At 39.3% G+C, this 18,478-nt stretch overlaps 1 protein-coding gene across 2 annotated transcripts in view; it reads left to right on the top strand.

The window, feature by feature from the left end:
• Positions 1–18,478, top strand: part of MGAM (maltase-glucoamylase) — an 82,372-nt gene that overhangs the window by 53,935 nt on the left and 9,959 nt on the right. For both annotated transcript variants that reach the window (XM_060107603.1, XM_060107604.1), the window contains exons 34-42: positions 4,290–4,424; positions 4,893–4,980; positions 5,808–5,946; positions 6,794–6,927; positions 7,046–7,080; positions 7,174–7,290; positions 10,334–10,482; positions 11,093–11,177; positions 12,074–12,130. In XM_060107603.1, the coding sequence (XP_059963586.1) occupies positions 4,290–4,424; positions 4,893–4,980; positions 5,808–5,946; positions 6,794–6,927; positions 7,046–7,080; positions 7,174–7,290; positions 10,334–10,482; positions 11,093–11,177; positions 12,074–12,130 (939 nt within the window). The remainder of the gene's footprint in view (positions 1–4,289; positions 4,425–4,892; positions 4,981–5,807; positions 5,947–6,793; positions 6,928–7,045; positions 7,081–7,173; positions 7,291–10,333; positions 10,483–11,092; positions 11,178–12,073; positions 12,131–18,478) is intronic.

The following is an 18,478-nucleotide window of genomic DNA, read 5'->3' on the forward strand; positions in this document are numbered from 1 at the left end:
GTCAGATTGCAAACATCCATGAAATTTCCGCTGAATGATACCTCGAAGAAACAGTGCCTTTTGCCTGAATTAGTGTATTTATTGTTGTTTTCATTATTGTTGTATTTGCAGTTGTTTTTGCCTTGCGTATCCCTTTTAAACAGTCTCCCACCCCTGTCTTTAGTGATAGGGTAATTTTCTCTGTACCTCTTTTTTTTCATGGACAGGCTTTTCCATCTTCTCTCTTATAAATCCCCCCATCTTTCCTTGGGTTTCCCAACTTTGATCTTATCTCCCAGTTTCCAGCCATACGTTAAAACTTGCACTCTCCTGGGAACAGTTTCTTACTTGCAGTGGATCTCAGATGAGGATCCAAGGGAGAGAACCTAGCTTGCTGTAATCTCTGTTGCTTCTCACAGAAGATCACTTTAAGTTTCATGGTCCAGGCAGCCCACATAGACATAGGAATCCGCCAGAGAAATTCAGGGTCATGGGCTCCTTGACTTTATTTATTTAGTTTTTAGCATTTTCCGCCAGCTTAACGGCATATAATTGACAAAATTGTATATATGTAAAGAGTACAATGTGATAATTTGATATACATATATATCATGAAATGATTATGAGAATCAGGTTAAGTAACGCCTCCATCATTTCACGTAGTTGCCATTTGTGTACTGTGTGGTGAGAATGTTTAAGATCTACTCTCAGCAACATTTAAGTATACGATACAGTATTATTAATGACAATCACCATGTTGTACATTAGGCTCAGAAACGTATTCATCTTATAAATGAAGGCTTGCAACCTTTGACCAGCATCTCCTCATTTCCCCCACCCCCTGACACCCGGTAATCACCACTTTACTCTCTGTTTCTATGAGTTCAACTTTTTTTTTTTTTTTCAGATTCCACATATAAGTGAAATCATACAGAATTTGTCTTTCTCTGTCTGGCTTTTTTCACTCAGAATAATGCCTTCTAGGTTTATCCATTTTGTTGCCAATGGCAGGTTTTGTTGCAAATGGCAGGTTTTCCTTCTTTCTCATAGCTGAATAATATTCCATTGTATGTATAGACACCACACGTTCTTTATCCATTCATCTGTGGACAGACACTTAGGTTACTTCAACATCTTGGCTATTGTGAATAAATGCTGCAGTGAACATGGGAGTATAGATATCTCTTCAAGATGCTGATTTTGCTTCCTTCAGGATATATACCCAGAAGTAGAATTGCTGGATAATACAGTAGTTCTATTTTTAATTTTTTGAGGGAATGCCATACTATTGGGTTGGCCAAAAAGTTTGTTCTGGTTTTTCTATAACATCTTATGGAAAAACCCTAACGAAGTTTTTGCTAACCCAGTATTTTCTGTAGTGGCTGTACCAATTTATATTCCCCCCAGCAGTGCACAAGGGTTCCCTTTTCTTCACATCCTTGCCAACACTTGTTATCTCTCATCTTTTTCATAAAAGCTGTCCTAACAGATTATGATTGTGGTTTTGATTTGCATTTCCTTGATGATTAGTGTTGCTGAGAACCTTTTCATGTACTTGTTGGCCATTTGTATGCCTTCTTTGGAAATATGTCTGTTCAGGTCCTTTGTCCATTTTTAAATCAATATATTTGTGGGGGTTTTTTTGTTTTTTGTTTTTTTTGCTATAGAGTTGTATAAGCTCCTTATATACTTCCGATATTAACTCATCAGATATTTGATTTACAAACATTTTCTCCCATTCTGTAAGTTGCGTTTTCATTTTGTTGATTGTTTCCTTAACTGTGGAGAAGCTTTTCAGTTTGATGTAATCCCACTTGTTTATTTTTGCTTTTGTTGCTTGTGCTTTTGGTGTCAAATCCAAAAAAATCATTGCCAAGACCAATGTCAAGGAGCTTTTTCCTGTGTTTTTTTCTAGGAGTTTTATGGTTTCAGGTTTTCCATTTAAGTCTTTAATTCATTTTGAATTAATTTTTGTGAGCAGTGTAAAATAGGAGTCCAGTTTCATTCTTTTGCATGTGGATATCCATGTTTTTCTTTTTACTTAGATTCATCCCACCCCCACCCCCCGCTGCTTTCCCCCGCTTGGTGTCCATACGTTAGTTCTCTACATATCCACGTTTTTCTAACACTGTTAACAGAAGACTGTCCTCTCCCCATTTGTGTTCTTGGCACCCTTGTCAAAGATTAATTGACTGCACATGTGTAGGTTTATTTCTGGGCTTTCTATTCTGTTCCACTGGTCTATGTGTCTGTTTTTATGGCAGTACCATGACTTTTAAATCAGTATGCTGGGGAGAGGGCCACTTCAGCAATCAAGAAGTTGGCTACCACTGTGTGAGCCCTACAGTGCATTGGCCATTAGAGGCAATACTGCCACCTTGAGGGCATTTGGAAATCTGCGGGACAGTTTTGATTATTGCAAGGGGAGCACCAAGTGACATTTTGTAGGCAGTGACCAGGGATTCCCAATTGCAGGGGATTTTCCACCAAGAATTCTCCTGCCCTAAATGCCAATTGTGCCCCTGATGAGAAATACTTCATTAGGGGGTTGCAGTGTTTGTTAGGTAGCACATAAGATATTCTCAATAGATAGAATGATTTTAACTATTTATATTAATAAGACCCACTTGATGAGATTAGTGGGCCTGAGGCTACTGGATCTGAAGCTTAGATGTTTAATACAGTAAGCCTGGCATGGAGCCTAGGAATTGCATCTTGGTAACACACAATGGATTGTGATAAGTAATCCTGGGACCAGACATGCAAGTGGGTACATCATGAATTGAGGACTAGGGAAAGCGAGGACAGAAGCAATGAGGCGAGAGTGGAATACAGACAGGACTGGGGCAGAGCCAGTACCTTGGAGAACAGCAGAACAGTTTTAATTTCATGGGTAAGGGTCAGAGCACCTTTTAGTGGGGTTAATAAATCGTAGTCAAGTTTCTCACTTGTATCTCATTTGGGATTCAGTTATCACTTGGACACAGCTGGTATTGACACTGTTTATTCCAATTCTCCACTTCCCTCCTCTACCCCATGTTTCTAACCCTGCCTGAGCTGGAGCTCTCTGTTTCTGGTGAAAGGTTCTATTTTGTTGGGTCCATGTTTCTACCTCCATTTTCTAACAAAAAGGCAACCTTGGCATGCCTCCCTTTCACGAAATGCTCAGTGGTGTGGCTCACTACCTCAGAAGTTCTCTGTGAGCTGGATCCCTGTACACTGATCCATTTCTGTTTTTTTCTTTGTGTTCTTTTTGGCCTTTTTTCTAGACATTTGGATTCCACTTGCCTTTTGCCTATCATGTATAGGTACTGGAGGTTCCCTAGACCAAGTCTTTTTTCTGTTGTTTCCTCCCCACCCACACTCTTGCCACCAGCATTATTTAGCTTTTTAACTCTTGAAATGCACTGATGAACACAGAGGAACCAATTTACTGAGACATACAAAAGACCATAAAGCTCCATAACAAGCATCATAGCTATATAGAAATTTAAGAATATTTACTATTGCTAAGTGGTGTGAATTTACAATTATGCTCTGAACATTTATCTTATGTCAGCTACTAAGCTAAGCATGGTTGGGGAATACAAAGGTCAACAAGGGCCTTGCTCTCAAAAGGGCTATAGTTCAGGAGTTATACCTTGGGTCCATTTTCCAGGTTAAAATAAAGACAGTTTTTTATTATTTGAAGAAGATAAGAGAAAGGGAAGTTGAAGCTTCCTCTTTAAGTCCTCCCAATTTAGTTGACACACAACTGCACTTTTCAAGTGATTCTGAAACCATAGAAAACCCAGATACATATCAGTTAGATAGTCTTATGTAATAAAATGCAGTCTTACTTCTCACCCTTTTTTCCTACTGGGAATGAGATAGGAGAGGATCAGCTGGATGTTTCTTTTCAACCTGTTGACAATGCATCTGCTGTCTGCCCCTTTCAAGCTGCAGTCTCCCTGGCTCATGCTTTGTCTTTGAGGAGTGCTTAGGACATCGCAGGACAGAAGTTGAGGGGTGGGTATCTAACGATGGAAAAAGTGAGTTCAGGGTGTTGATGGCTACCATTCATGTTGATACAAGGAGGAAAACAGTCCATGGATGCTTTCCAAATGATAAGATGGTGTCTCATTTGTGCTCATTTCTGTTCTTTGAGCTCATTGTATTTCAAATAAGCCAAGAACATTACTAAAGCTCATAACTCTGGATTAACTATCACCACACAGTATAGGCTTTGCATGAGTTAAGCTTTTAGGAAATGCCTGTTTTCTGTCTGATATATTTGTTTGGGACAAATAAATTGTATTTACTTTTTACAGCAATACCGAGCTTATGTGGCCTTCCCAGACTTTTTCCGTAATTCAACCATCACATGGTGGAAAAGGGAGTTGAGAGAAATGTACACCAATCCACGGGATCCAGAGAAGAGCTTGAAGTTTGATGGCATGTGGATTGTAAGTGTGTGTGTTTGTGTCTGTATACATGGGGATAGGTGTGTTTCTATCTCTGTGTGCCTAAGCATATGTATTACTGACCTTTAATCAAAAGGGGTAATAATCATCCAAGAAAGACTTTGGAGGTATCAGACTGCAGTTCCTCCAATCTGGAGTGGACCATTCTGATACTCCTCATACCTTGTACCTTGTCTGAAGTTCTTGCTGTAGAATTCCAAGCTGATTACCAGGAATTCCTTGGAACTGAGCCTGCCTCACACCCTGAGTGAGAATTATTTTTCAAATCCCCCAGCCAGTCATTCTGTAGGGCTTAATTGATCTTTTTCAAGCTGGATTTGATGAATCTCCCTGGGCTGGTATCTATGGAATTACTGGATGGTGAACAATTATTCTCTACTTCCTTGTCTCTGAGTTGACAGTATATAATTCTTTTTAAAAGTAAAGTATTCCTGTGTTTGACATTTCTAGGATATGAATGAACCGGCAAGCTTCGTGAGTGGGGCAGTCCCTCCAGGCTGCAAGGATGCCTGTCTGAACCACCCTCCCTACATGCCATGTAAGGACCCTTGGCCTCCTCTACTGGCAGTGCCATGGCTGCAGGGAGTGAGCTGCAAGAGTCCAGCAGCCAGACATTTATCCTGATGTTCAGGGACATCCTGACTGACACTCTGGTTTTGGGGGGACCAAAGACAAACACACTCCAAGAACTTTACCCAGTTGGGTGTAGGCAAGTTATTGGCCCCTTTGGGTAAGTTTCTCAAATTTTTTTCAAAAAACACTTAACTGTGGTGATATCTCCAAAGGATCCCACAGCTATAGTGTCTTACTTCTTCAGGCTCATGTTAATCCCTCCACAGGAATTTATTGTGTCACCAGTGGGTGGAAAGTAATGGCCTCACCTTATCATGGAGTCAATGACTTTGGTGTTGTACTTGTGTTCATATCTTGGCTCCGGAAATTATACTCTCTGTGAGTTGTGTGACCTTTAGCAGATTACTTGCTATTTTCTAATCTCAGTTTTTTAAACTGTAAAAGGAAGATAATGATATCTTCTCCATAGAACTATGATAAGAATTACATAAAATAATGTACGTGTTAAAAGCCTAGGTTGGAGCCTGTCACTCAGTAAGTGTTTGACAACTGCGTTCTTCCCCATGCCCCTGCTTTCTCCTGGGGAACCCTCCGGGGCCCTGGATGTTGAAAACACCTGTGAGTTCCATTGTAGCTCAGAGCCGGGCATGTTTCCATGCCCCTGGGGAGGAGAGGGACCCATGCAGGGGTCAAGTTAGTCTTATGATACAGAGTCCAATCCCATGAGGAGAGGTCAAGGATAAACAGGATCAGGCAGGGGTGGATTTCACATCACTAGATCTTTCTCCTCAGATTTGGAGTCCAGGGACAGGGGCCTGAGCAGCAAGACCCTGTGCATGGAGAGCCAGCATCTCCTGCCTGACAGCTCCCCGCTGCGGCACTACGACGTGCACAGCCTGTACGGGTGGTCCCAGACCAGACCCACGTACGAGTGAGTCATCAACTGCCTTCTCCAGTCGGGACAGCCTGCAGGGACAGCCAGGGACTGATGAAGCTACACTGCTCGTCCTTTCATTCCCTCTTCCAAGAGTTAAGAAGACTTTAATTATAGCTCTGTCGCAATTCTCATTTATTAAATATTCATGAGCACGGAGCCAGACCCTGTGATCCTAGTTAGCAGGACCGATTTAAATAAGGCGTGGTCCTTATTTAAGTAAGAGACGAATAGTCCTAGTGGAGGAAATACACGTGGAGACATAAGTTTATCACGCAGCGTGGATGATGCTATAATAACTTTAGTTATTGTAAGGGAACACAGAGGACTGGCTACCTCTTTCCTTTTCTTCAAAAGTGACTCATCTCTATTAGAATTTATATTTTGTCACTCTTGTTGGGTAGCCAACTGGTGTTCTACTTAATTATCACTGTACCATTTTGTGTACTCATTCCATGCTTAATAAGAAGTATCCTAAGGAAAGCCTTATAAAGGAATTCATCTTCTTCTTTCCCAAATATATAAAACTAAGTATTGAGTAAATAAATAGCAAAATTTAATGATTACCTATTATTTTTAGGTGATCTTGTGAGTTTATTACGTTGTGAAGCTTTTTTTTATATGAAACACTATAAAACACAATGTAAAGACACAACTTTTAATATCACCATCATATGGAGTCAGTCAGTAAGGAACCTCATGGCTTAGATTTCCATATTCCCTTCTGTGACACAGGAGATATTTTGTCACCATGCCCTAGGCTCAGGAGCTCTGGGAGGAGAAGGTTTGTGGCCTTTCCTCACCTGCTGTGCCTTAAATCACCCCCTTGTTCCCCTCCGAGCAGAGCTGTGCAGGAGGTGACGGGACAGCGAGGGATCGTCATCACTCGCTCCACTTTTCCCTCTTCTGGCCGCTGGGGAGGACACTGGCTGGGTGACAACACGGCCGCGTGGGACCAGCTGAGGAAATCTATCATTGGTGTGTGGGCTGTTGGGAGAGGAGAGGAGTTGGGATCTTCAATCAAGGCTTCTCCAAGGAGGGAAGAGGAGGCAGGTCATGAGTGCCTTGTCTGACACAGCTGTGGTTCTCGTTGCAGGCATGATGGAGTTTAGCCTCTTCGGCATATCCTTTGTAAGTGTCCTTTGGATTACTCCTAATCATCAAGCAGATGGTGATAACTTTCGGAAATCATTAACGGCCACATTTTATTCTACCCTGTTTCAGACAGGAGCAGATATTTGTGGATTCTTTCAAGATGCTGAATATGAAATGTGTGCTCGCTGGATGCAGCTGGGGGCCTTTTACCCCTTCTCGAGGAACCACAACACCATTGGGGCCAGGGTAGGACATTGAGCTCAGAGCTCAAAAGTTCTGTGTCACCAGGAACACAGACTCCCTTTTTGAACTACAAGTAATGTAGTCTATATTCCCCAAGGACATCTTCAAAACCATTAAACCCTCATGTTTCTTTTTTTAAATTTGATATACTTATATATTGTGAAATGATTATCACAGTAGGGTCAGTTAACACCTCTATCATGTCACATAATTACCATTTCTTTTTTGTTGTGAGAACATTTAATATCTACGCTCTTAGCAACTTTCAAGTATATAATACAGTATTGTTAACTATGGACACCATGCTGTACATTATATCACCAGAAATATTTAATTTATAACAAGAAGTTTTTACTCTTTGACCAACATCTCCCCATTTCTCTCACCTCCCAGCCCCTGATAACTACCATTCCAAGTCCTAAGAGGGAAGTTTATAGAAAAAGGAAAGATATCAAATAAGCAACCTAACTTTACACCTCAAGGAGCTAGCAAAAGAAGAACAAACTAAGCCCAAAGTTAGCAGAAGAATGGAAATAACAAAGATCAGAGCAGAAATAAAATAGAAACCAGAAAATAGAAAAGATCAATGAAACTAAGAGCTGGTTCTTTGAAAAGATAAACAAAATTGGCAACCCTTTAGCTAGATTTCTTAAGACAAAAACAGAGGAAGCTCAAATATAAATAAAATTGTAAATGAAAAAGGAGACATTATAACTGATACCACAGAAATATAAAAGATCATAAGAGACTACTATGAACAATTATATACTGACAAATTGGACAACCTGGTTGAAATGGATAAATTTTTAGAAACATGAACCTACCAAGACTGAATCATGAAGAGATAGAATATCTGAACAGACCAGTAATGAGTAAGGAGATCAGTAATCAAAAATCTCCCAACAAAGAATATCCCAGGACCAGATGGCTTCCCTGGTGAAGTCTGTAAAACATTTAAAAAAGAATTAATGCCAGTACTTCTCACCTCCAAAATATTAAAGGTTTGGGAACACTGCCAAACTAATTTTACAAGAACAGCATTACCCTGATACTTAAGCAGATAAGGACACTACAAGAAAAGAAGAAGAGGCCAATATACTACAAGAAAAGAAAAACAGGCCAATATCCCTGATGAATATAGTTCTAAAAAGTTTTAACAAAATATTAGTACAATGAATTTGACAGCACACCGAAAGAATGATGCATCATGATCAAGTGGGATTTAACCTTGGGATGCAAGGATGGTTCAATATATGCAAGTCATGTGATATACCACATTAATAGAATAAAAGGTAAAAATCATATGATCATCTTAATAGGTGCAGGAAAAAAAAGACTTGACAAATACAACATCCTTTCATGATTAAAAACTCTCAACAAATTGATTATAGAAGGAATGTGCCTCAACATAATAAAGGCTGTATATGACAAGCTCACAGCTAATATTATACTCAACAGTGAAAAGTTGAAAGCTTTTTCTCTAAGATCAGGACAAAGACAAGGGTTCCCACTCTCACTACTCCTAGTCAACATAGTACTGGAAGTTCTAGTCAGAGCCATCAGATGAGAAAAAAAAAAGCATTCAAATCAGAAGGGAAGAAGTAAAATGGTCTCTGTTTACAGTTTATATGATCTTATATACAGAAAATCCTAAAGATGTCACCAAAAAACTATTAGAAACTAATCAATGAATTCAGTGAAGTTGCACAATATCAAATCAACATACAGAAATCGATTGCCTTTCTATACACTAACAGTGAAATATCTGAAAAAGGAATAAAGAAAACAATCCCATTCACAATAGCATCAGAACACAATAAAGTACTTAGCAATAAACTTAACCAAGGTGAAAGATCTGTACACTGAAAACTGTAAGACACTGATGAAAGAGACAAGTAGAAAAATATTCTGTGTTCATGGATCAGAAGAATTAACATTTTTAAAATGTCCATACTAAAACCATCTATGAAGTCAATGTAATTCCACTCAAAATTCTAATGGGATTTTTCACGGAAATAGAAAAAAAATATCCTAAAAGTTGTATGGAATTACAAAAGACCACAGACAGCTAAAGCAGTCCTGAGAAAGAACAAAACTAAAGGCATCAGGCCTCCTGATTTCAAACTATATTACAAAGCTATAATAATCAAAACTACATGGTCTAGTAATCAAAACAGTATGGTATTGGCATAAAAAATAATAGACCAATGGAACAGAATCGGAGCCCAGAAATAAACCTTTGCATGTACTGTCAACTAATATTTGACAAGAGAGCCAAAAATACTCTGTGGAGAAAGCATAGTCTCTTTAATGCATGATGTTGGTAAAACTAGATAATCACAGGCACACTCACAAAAATAACTCAAATCTTACCACACTCACAAAAAATTAACTCAAAATGGATTAAGACCTGAAACCATAAAACTCCTAGAAGAAAACATAGGGAGAAATCTACTTGACATTGTTATTGGCACTTTTTTTTTTTGATATGACACCAAAAGCACAAAGAACAGAAGCAAAATTAAAGAGCTGGGACTACATCACACTAAAAAGCTTCTGCATGGAATCAACAAAATGAAAAGACAACCCACAGAATGGGAGAAAATACTTGCAAACTATGTATCTGATAAAGGGTTAATATCTAAAATATATAAGGCACTCATACAACTCAATAGCAAAAAAAATTTTTTTAAATCTGATTTAAAAATGGGCAGAGGAACTGAATAGACATTTTTTCAAAGAAGATACACAAATAGCCAACAAGTACATGAAAAAATCCTCATGTTTCAATGAATCAGTATTCTTTCAGTTTGGGCATTGTACCAAATATATACCCCACCCCCCATTTCTTATGGGGAATTTTTTCAACTGTCCTGGGAAAGCTTCAGTGACCTCTTTTGGTCTATTAAAAATATTCTTTGAGTCTCATCTATAGTCATCGTTGGTTTAGCTTTGTTTGATCTTCATTTGGAATAAATGTTAAGTGATCTCCTTACGTCCCCCAGGTCCCCTAAGTTGAGCCCTGAACACTTTTTTTTCTCCTTAGAGGCAAGACCCTGTGTCCTGGGATTCTACCTTTGTGACTATCGCCAGAAGTGTCCTGCAGACCAGATACGCCCTGTTGCCATATCTGTACACCCTGATGCACAGGGCCAACACGGAGGGCAGCACTGTCGTGCGGCCTCTTCTCCATGAGTGAGTGTCTAGCGAGGATACCAAAGACTAAGTGATAATTGTATTCTATATGGTGGCGGTTGAAGAAAACAATTCTTCCAAATTAAAGGCATGACTGCCTTTGCCAAAAGCTCTCTAGGCACAGACCGTACGTTATGACTCCTTTTAGCATGGTGTCAGTCACACTTTAGCTCTTTGGTAAAAGACTATTGATTTTTTTTGAAAAATTTCAGAATGATATACAATACAACACAGAATAATTTCTTTCTAATTTGGGCCTGTAAAGACCTACCTATCCTTTATAGTAGCTCAGGTCACGAAAGAAGGCATTCCAGGGGGATATCTGAGGAATGGAGGCCATTCTTGTGTTAAAATGTGCTGTGGTTAAGAAACGTGTGGAGATATTGATAGGTGAGAATGTGTCTAAATCCAGCCATTTCTGGGGTTTGAAGAACATGACATGTAGAAAGTGAGCATGTATCTAATTAAGGTCGACCTAGGGAAAGAATAAAAGATGGTATAGGATGCGGCTGGATTTCCAACTTGGGTCTGAACTTGAAGAGTTTCTTCAAGGCCTCGATCTGGAGTCCTGTAGGGGTCCTAATTGTGATACCTTGGTTTCCCTCTCCAGGTTTGTGTCAGACCAGGTGACCTGGGATGTAGACAGTCAGTTCCTTCTGGGCCCAGCCTTCCTGGTCAGCCCCGTCCTGGAGCCTGTGAGTATGGAGGCCTCTGATGAATAGAGGATCCCAGCTATGAGGCCGGTGACTAGTCGAAAAGCAGAGGCCTCATCTGATGGGGTCCTGAGATGTGGTTTCTTATTCTACCTCTGTCTCTTCCTCTCCCTCTGAGCTGAAGTTCGTCACTTAGATGTTCTGGTCCTCAGCTCCCTCGTCTTTAAAATCAGTATAACGAATTCTGATTCATTGGATAATCAAGAAGGAAAAAACCCTTTGATATATTCGAAGATATAATCATTCTTCTTTAACTGAAAGAAGGAGTATGAGTCAGGTGGGGCAGAACTATAAGGAAATCCTTGCTATTCTCTATCACCATTAAAACAAAACTTTTCAGAAGGATTGTTTGTAGCAACGTGTATAATTTTGTTGCTGGCTAGCTCTTCCCTTCCTCCAAAAGAGGTCCTCAGGCAGCCATTTCTTTACTTCATTTATCAATGATTAGGCTTCTAATTAAAATAACAGTTAACCGGATCTTCTCCAAAACTTACTGCACTAATCATAATTTCTGAAGTATTGGTGCCGTAAACCTACAAATTTTTTTTCTGCTCTAGACGCCCCCAACCTCAGTTTGTCTCTTTAGAGAGGGTATGGGATAAGTCTGTAAGTAAATGATGATTTTTTTTTCCCCCTTAAGTCCCGGATCCCAAAGGGTTTTACAGAAGCCACCATCTTTGGTTACGCAGATCTCCCCAGTTTGAGAAGGGATCAGAGAAGGGAGCCTTTCCCAACACTGGTGACCTCTAGAGAGAAGAGCCCTGTGGGTCCAAGGCCATTACATTGTTTTGACCCCTTTACTGTGCAAATGGTTACTCTGCCCTAGAGAGCTGAGCGTACTTCTCATGCCTTTTTTTGTTGTTGTTGTTTAATTTTAGAACGCCAGAAATGTCACTGCATATTTCCCTAGAGCCCGCTGGTATGATTACTACACGGTAAGTTTTTCTGATTGTTTCTATACAACCTGGGGAAATGATAGCATGCACAGGCTTTAGAATCTGACAGACCTCAGGTCAAATTCTGTCTCCGTAACCCACTTGTTGTGTGTTCTTGGACATGTCACTTTTAACCTTGTAGCCTCATTTTTCTCACCTCCACATGGGGAAAGACGGCTTCCCTCACAGAATTGTTCTGAAATGTGTAAAAGCATCTCCTGTAGTGCCTGGCTTTTTGTAGGTGTTCTTTATGTGTTAGTTTTTATCTTTCCTTATACCACCACTATTCACAGTGGTGTAAAATGGCAGACACTGGTAAATGCTTGAAGTTGTGCTGGAAACTATGGTTTTTGTTTATATTCTCCCTGCTAGACTGGAGGTTCATAAGTGTTAGGAGGCTTTTCCGCTCTGTCTTTTTACATAATACCTTCTTTTATAGCATAGATGCCCGAAGAGGAGTGTTAAATGTACTTTCCTAAGGTAAGTAAGGTCCTAGGCAGTATGTAAAATGTACACAGAGGTATAAGGCCCGACTTTTGTGAGCTGGTGTAATGCAAATGCATTTAGAAATGGGGAAGGAACACAGCCTTCTCTGTCATATGACTTTTCTGGGCTAGTCTGAACCCCAGAGACTCAGTTGGGAAAACACTCTTTCACAGAAGCTTCAAGCAGTGTTCTTTTTTTTTAAAATTTTTATTGGAGTACAGTTGATTTATAATGTTGTGTTAGTTTCATGTGTACGGCAAAGTGAGTCAGTTATACATATACATACATCCACTCTTTTTTAGATTCTTTTCCCATATAGGCCATTACAGAGTATTGAGTAGAGTTCCCTGTGCTATACAGTAGGTCCTTATTAGTTATCTATTGTATATATAGTAGGGTATTTATGTCAATTCCAATCTTCCAATTTATTGCTCCCCTCCCTTACCCCCTGATAACCAAAAGTTCATTTTCTACATCTGTAACTCTATTTCTGTTTTGTAGATAAGTTAATTTGTAACCTTTTTTTAGACTCCACATATAAGGGATATCATATATTTGTCTTTCTCTGTCTGACTTACTTCACTCAGTATGACAGTCTCTAGGTCCATCCATGTTGCTGCAAATGGCATTATTTTGTTCTTTTTTATGATTGAGTAATATCCCATTGTATATATGTACCACATCTTCTTTATCCATTCCTCTGTTGATGGACATTTAGGTTGCTTCTATGTCCTGGCTATTGTGAATAGTGCTGCAGTGAACATTGGGGTTCATCTATCCTTCCGAATTATGGTTTTCTCTGGTGTATGCCTAGGAGTGGGATTCCTGGTCATATGATAGTTCTATTTTTAGTTTTTTAAGAACCCCCCATACTGTTTTCTGTAGTGGCTGTACCAATTACTAGAGAAATGCAAATCAAAACTACAATGAGGTATCACCTCACACCGGTCAGAATGGCCATCATCAAAAAATCTACAAACAATAAATGCTGGAGAGGATGTAGAGAAAAGGGAACCCTCCTACACTGTTGGTGGGAATGTAAATTGGTACAAGCAGTGTTCTTCTGCAGGGACACAGACAAGTCAGAGTTTGATTTTTTTAAATAAGTTTATTTAATTCATTTTTGATTGCGTTGGGTCTTCATTGCTGCGTACAGGCTTTCTCTAGTTGCGGCGAGCGGGGGCTACTCTTCGTTGTATTGCGGTGGCTTCTCTTGTTGTGGAGCACAGGCTCAAGGCACACGGGCTTCAGTAGTTGTGGCACGCAGGCTCAGTAGTTGTGGCTCATGGGCTCTAGAGCACAGGCTCAGTAGTTGTGGCTCACAGGCTTAGTTGCTCCATGGCATGTGGGATCTTCCCAGGCCAGGGATTGAACCTGTGTCCCCTGCATTGGCAGGTGGATTCTTAACCACTGCACCACCAGGGAAGTCCAGAGTTTGATTCTTTTTTTTTTTTTTTTCTTTTTGCGGTATGCGGGCCTCTCACTGTTGTGGCCTCTCCCGTTGCGGAGCACAGGCTCCGGATGCGCAGGCCCAGCGGCCATGGCTCACGGGCCCAGCCGCTCCGCGGCATATGGGATCCTCCCAGACCGGGGCACGAACCCGTATCCCCTGCATCGGCAGGCGGACTCTTAACCACTGCGCCACCAGGGAGGCCCCTAGAGTTTGATTCTTGAGGAAGAATCAAAGATAGTGTCCTCCTCTCCTGACTTTTCTGAGCAGAGCAAAGCAGCAAACTAGAAATACAGCAAAAGGATAACAGCAGGAGGACAAGAGGCAGAGCGTGCTCTGGGCCCTTTCAGCCAAGCCATTTGTAGTGGGACTGGGTGAAAACCCTGCAAGGACAATGGAGATTTTGTTCCTTTTCTTCTCTGTCTTATGGAGCCCTGAGTCCTCCCTGACACGCCCTTTTTTCCTGAGCTAGATCTGTCCTCTGGTTGGCAGTAGGTTAAGACTGCGCTGTGCTTCCCAGCGAGGGCTTTCTGGGAGGGAGCAGCCAACTTCCTTTATGTGAGTGTAGCCTTTGTCCTGAGTTTGCATGTTGACTGACTTATTCACTAACAGGCAGTCATTCTGAGTACACTGAGGCTCCTGGGTGCGGGGCCAGGGCCAGGGTGAAGCAAGTAGGGTGCCTAGGGCACACGGTTTAAGGAGGCACTCCTTTTTAAGGCAGCCCCTGTGTTTGCAGGACCCTGAGAGTAAGTGCCCTCTTAAATGGTTCATCCTGGGCACCTTACACATCTCACTCTAGTCCCAACCTTTCCCAGGTGCAAACCACCTTACTGAGCTCTGGGTGTGGTATATACTGGAAAAGTTTCCCTATGGAGTTCACCATCTAATATGGAGTTAATATTTGCATGTTATAAACACTAATACATATGTACATAATTATATATACCATATGAAAGAAAGTGAAGTGTGAGGGCTATCAAAGAAGAGCAAACTTTCCTGGAATTGCTGGTTTTATACATGGCTTTTAAATAGAAAATAGCTTTTTTTTTTTAACATCTGTATTGGAGTATAATTGCTTTACAATGGTGTGTTAGTTTCTGCTTTATAACAAAGTGAATCAGTTATACATATACATATATCCCCATATCACTTCCCTCTTGTGTCTCCCTCCGTCCCACCCTCCCTATCCCACCCCTCTAGGTGGTCACAAAGCACTGAGCTGATCTCCCTGTGCTATGTGGCTGCTTCCCACTAGCTATCTACCTTACATTTGGTAGTGTATATATGTCCATGCCTCTCTCTCACTTTGTCCCAGCTTACCCTTCCCCCTCCCCATATCCTCAAGTCCATTCTCTAGTAGGTCTGCGTCTTTATTCCCGTCTTGCCCCTAGGTTCTTCATGACCATTTTTGTTTGTTTGTTTTTTAGATTCCATATATATGTGTTAGCATACGGTATTTGTTTTTCTCTTTCTGACTTACTTCACTCTGTATGACAGACTCTGGGTCCATCCACCTAACTACAAATAACTCAATTTCGTTTCTTTTATGGCTGAGTAATATTCCATTGTATATATGTGCCACATCTTCTTTATCCATTCATCTGTCGATGGACACTTAGGTTGCTTCCGTGTCCTGGCTATTGTAAATAGAGCTGCAATGAACATTGTGGTACATGACTCTTTTTGAATTATGGTTTTCACAGGGTATATGCCCAGTAGTGGGATTGCTGGGTCGTATGGTAGTTCTATTTTTAGTTTTTTAAAGAACCTCCATACTGTTCTCCATAGTGGCTGTGTCAATTTAAATTCCCACCAACAGTGCAAGCGTGTTCCCTTTAAATAGAAAATAGCTTTGATTTAGTCTTTCAACTTTTTTTGTTTCTTTTTGAGACAAAACAAAACATAGGAAACCAAATGTTGATGGAACAAGCCATTTAGAAAAAAATAAAATTTTGATGTTTAGTTAGAATCAAGTAGTTTTGAGTAGTTTCATCAGAGGCTATCTGGCCCACAAAGTGTAAAATATATCCTATCTGACCCTTTAAAGGTGAAATTTGTTAATCCCTATTCTAGAGGATACACAAAGTGTATGAGGCCTATTTCACCATCTGGTCATGTGAAAAGGAACAAGTTAAGGAACCTACTGTATAGCACAGGGGACTCTGCTTAATATTCTGTAATAACCTAAATGGGAAAAGAATTGGAAAAGGAATAGATACATGTATATGTATAACTGAGTCTCTTTGCTGTATACCTGAAACTAACAAAACATTGTTAATTAACTATACTCCAATATAAAATAAAAATTAAAAAATCATTCGATATAAGGAACACTGTGGAATATTAAAATATAGTGTAGAAATTTAGAGGAAGAAGAAATGCAAGTATACTGGTTAAAGGATGGAAGATATCAGAGGAATATGGACTGGAAAGGTACCCTGAAAGACAGATGGGGTGCCAAAAAATTAGGAAAGTAAAAATCCCTCCACTGGTAAAAATTCAAACATTGGAAAAGGGAAAACGGAAAGTAAAATTCACCATTCTCCCTGTCTCCCAATCCTTGGTCCCCCTTCTAAAGCTAACCCCCATTAACAATCTGTTATATATCTTTGCTGATAAAAATTTGTGCATAGATTAGCGTATGTGTATCCTTTTTTTATTGACACAAATAGTATCTTACTGTGCATACTATTAGACCCCTTGATTAATTCACCTAATAACATATCTTGAAGATCTTTGTATGTCAGCACTTGAAGCTCTTCCCCATTCTTTTTAGGAGCTGTGTTATGTTCCATTGTATGGAATCATTTAGCAAAGCACCTCTGTGGATGGACAGTTAGGATTTTAGTTTGTTTTCTTTTTATAAGTAATGGTGCAGTTCTGTAGGAAATATCACGGTACATATATCTTGGTGTAAGTTTTGGTCAGTGAATTTGCTGGGGTAAAGTATTTGACATTTTGACAGATGCTGGCAGATTGCTTTCCAAAAGGTTTTATCAGCACCCAGTCCCACTGACAGTTTATAGAAGTGTCAGTAAAATATACTCAATATTTTAAAAGATGAAGAGGAAGGATGTATTTCAGATGTTAGCAAAAGCATGGAAAAATTTGCACCTGGTAAATAGAATGGAAACTTAGGCTCTCCACTTGGAGCAGATGATTCAATCAGATCCTGTTTCTGAACTGGGTTTCTTTGTTGTCACACAGGTTATTATATGCTTAAGTGAGGTAGGAATTTATGTATAGTTCATATAATTCCTGTTTCTACAGTACCTAAATTTTCACCTCTTCTATTCAACAGAACATTGTTAACCTAAGTTTCCATCTTGTCTGTTCAAGAGAGCATGTCTTTCATGTGCTCCACTCGCACCCATCACCCAGTGGTTTTCTGAATTTCTAGCCAGAGAAGATGCTTAACACAAGAATCCTTAATAAAAGTTGGCAAAATTTCAGAAACAAGTTACATTCCCATCAGCACTTGATAAGAGTGTTCATTTCCCTAGTCATTGTCAGCTTTGAATCTTCGTTTTTAAAAATATTTATATTCATCTTTGTATCACTCTTAAAGGCATTATGGTTCCTAATGCTCATCATTGATTTGATTTGTGATCATCTTTGACAGCCCATTTATACTTCTGTGACCTTTCTATTCTTTTGCCAGTTTCCTATTAAGATAAATTAATTGTACTGATTTTTAAAGGATATTTACACACTTAAGTTTATAACACTTTGCCGTGTTTACTGGAAGTATTTTTCCACGTTGTCATTTGCTTTTAAATTTTTTATAATTTTAGATAGATATTTTAACTTTTATGTAGTCAAATTAATGTTTTTTCAGTCACTGGAATGCATTTGGTGAATAGCGAAATGTCAGGATACAGCCTTTTTTTGGTCAAATTTCCCAATATTTTTGCTTTGCTAAACTTCTGTTATTATGTACTGTTTTTTACACATGGTAGAATTTGTCAGAAAGGTCTCTTTTTTCCTTTCTGTTTTTGATTTGTTAATCTATGAATTATGTATTCTGTCAGTTCTGAACATTTTAGTGACTACTTATTTATAATACAGTTTAATGTATGATAGACCAATGTGTCATCATCTTTTTTCAGAAATATGATTGTTATTTTTATATATTCTCCCAGATTACATTAAAAAATATTGTCAATCCAGAAAATAAAAACAAGCTTGTACTAGAATTTTCATTGTGTTTAATATATATTGTATATCATATTTTATCACTATATATTATATATATATTATGTCAGTGTACATCTGGGAAGAAATGATAGTGTTATAGATTTATTCCTAAAGTGTATATATTTTCACCAAAAAAGTCCAAGAATGTTTCATAGCAGCACTATTTGTAAAATAGCAAAAAAAACCTGGAAATAAGACAAATGTCCATAAATGGT

This window comes from Mesoplodon densirostris, chromosome 9 (genome assembly GCF_025265405.1).
Source record: "Mesoplodon densirostris isolate mMesDen1 chromosome 9, mMesDen1 primary haplotype, whole genome shotgun sequence".
NCBI lineage: Eukaryota > Metazoa > Chordata > Mammalia > Artiodactyla > Ziphiidae > Mesoplodon > Mesoplodon densirostris.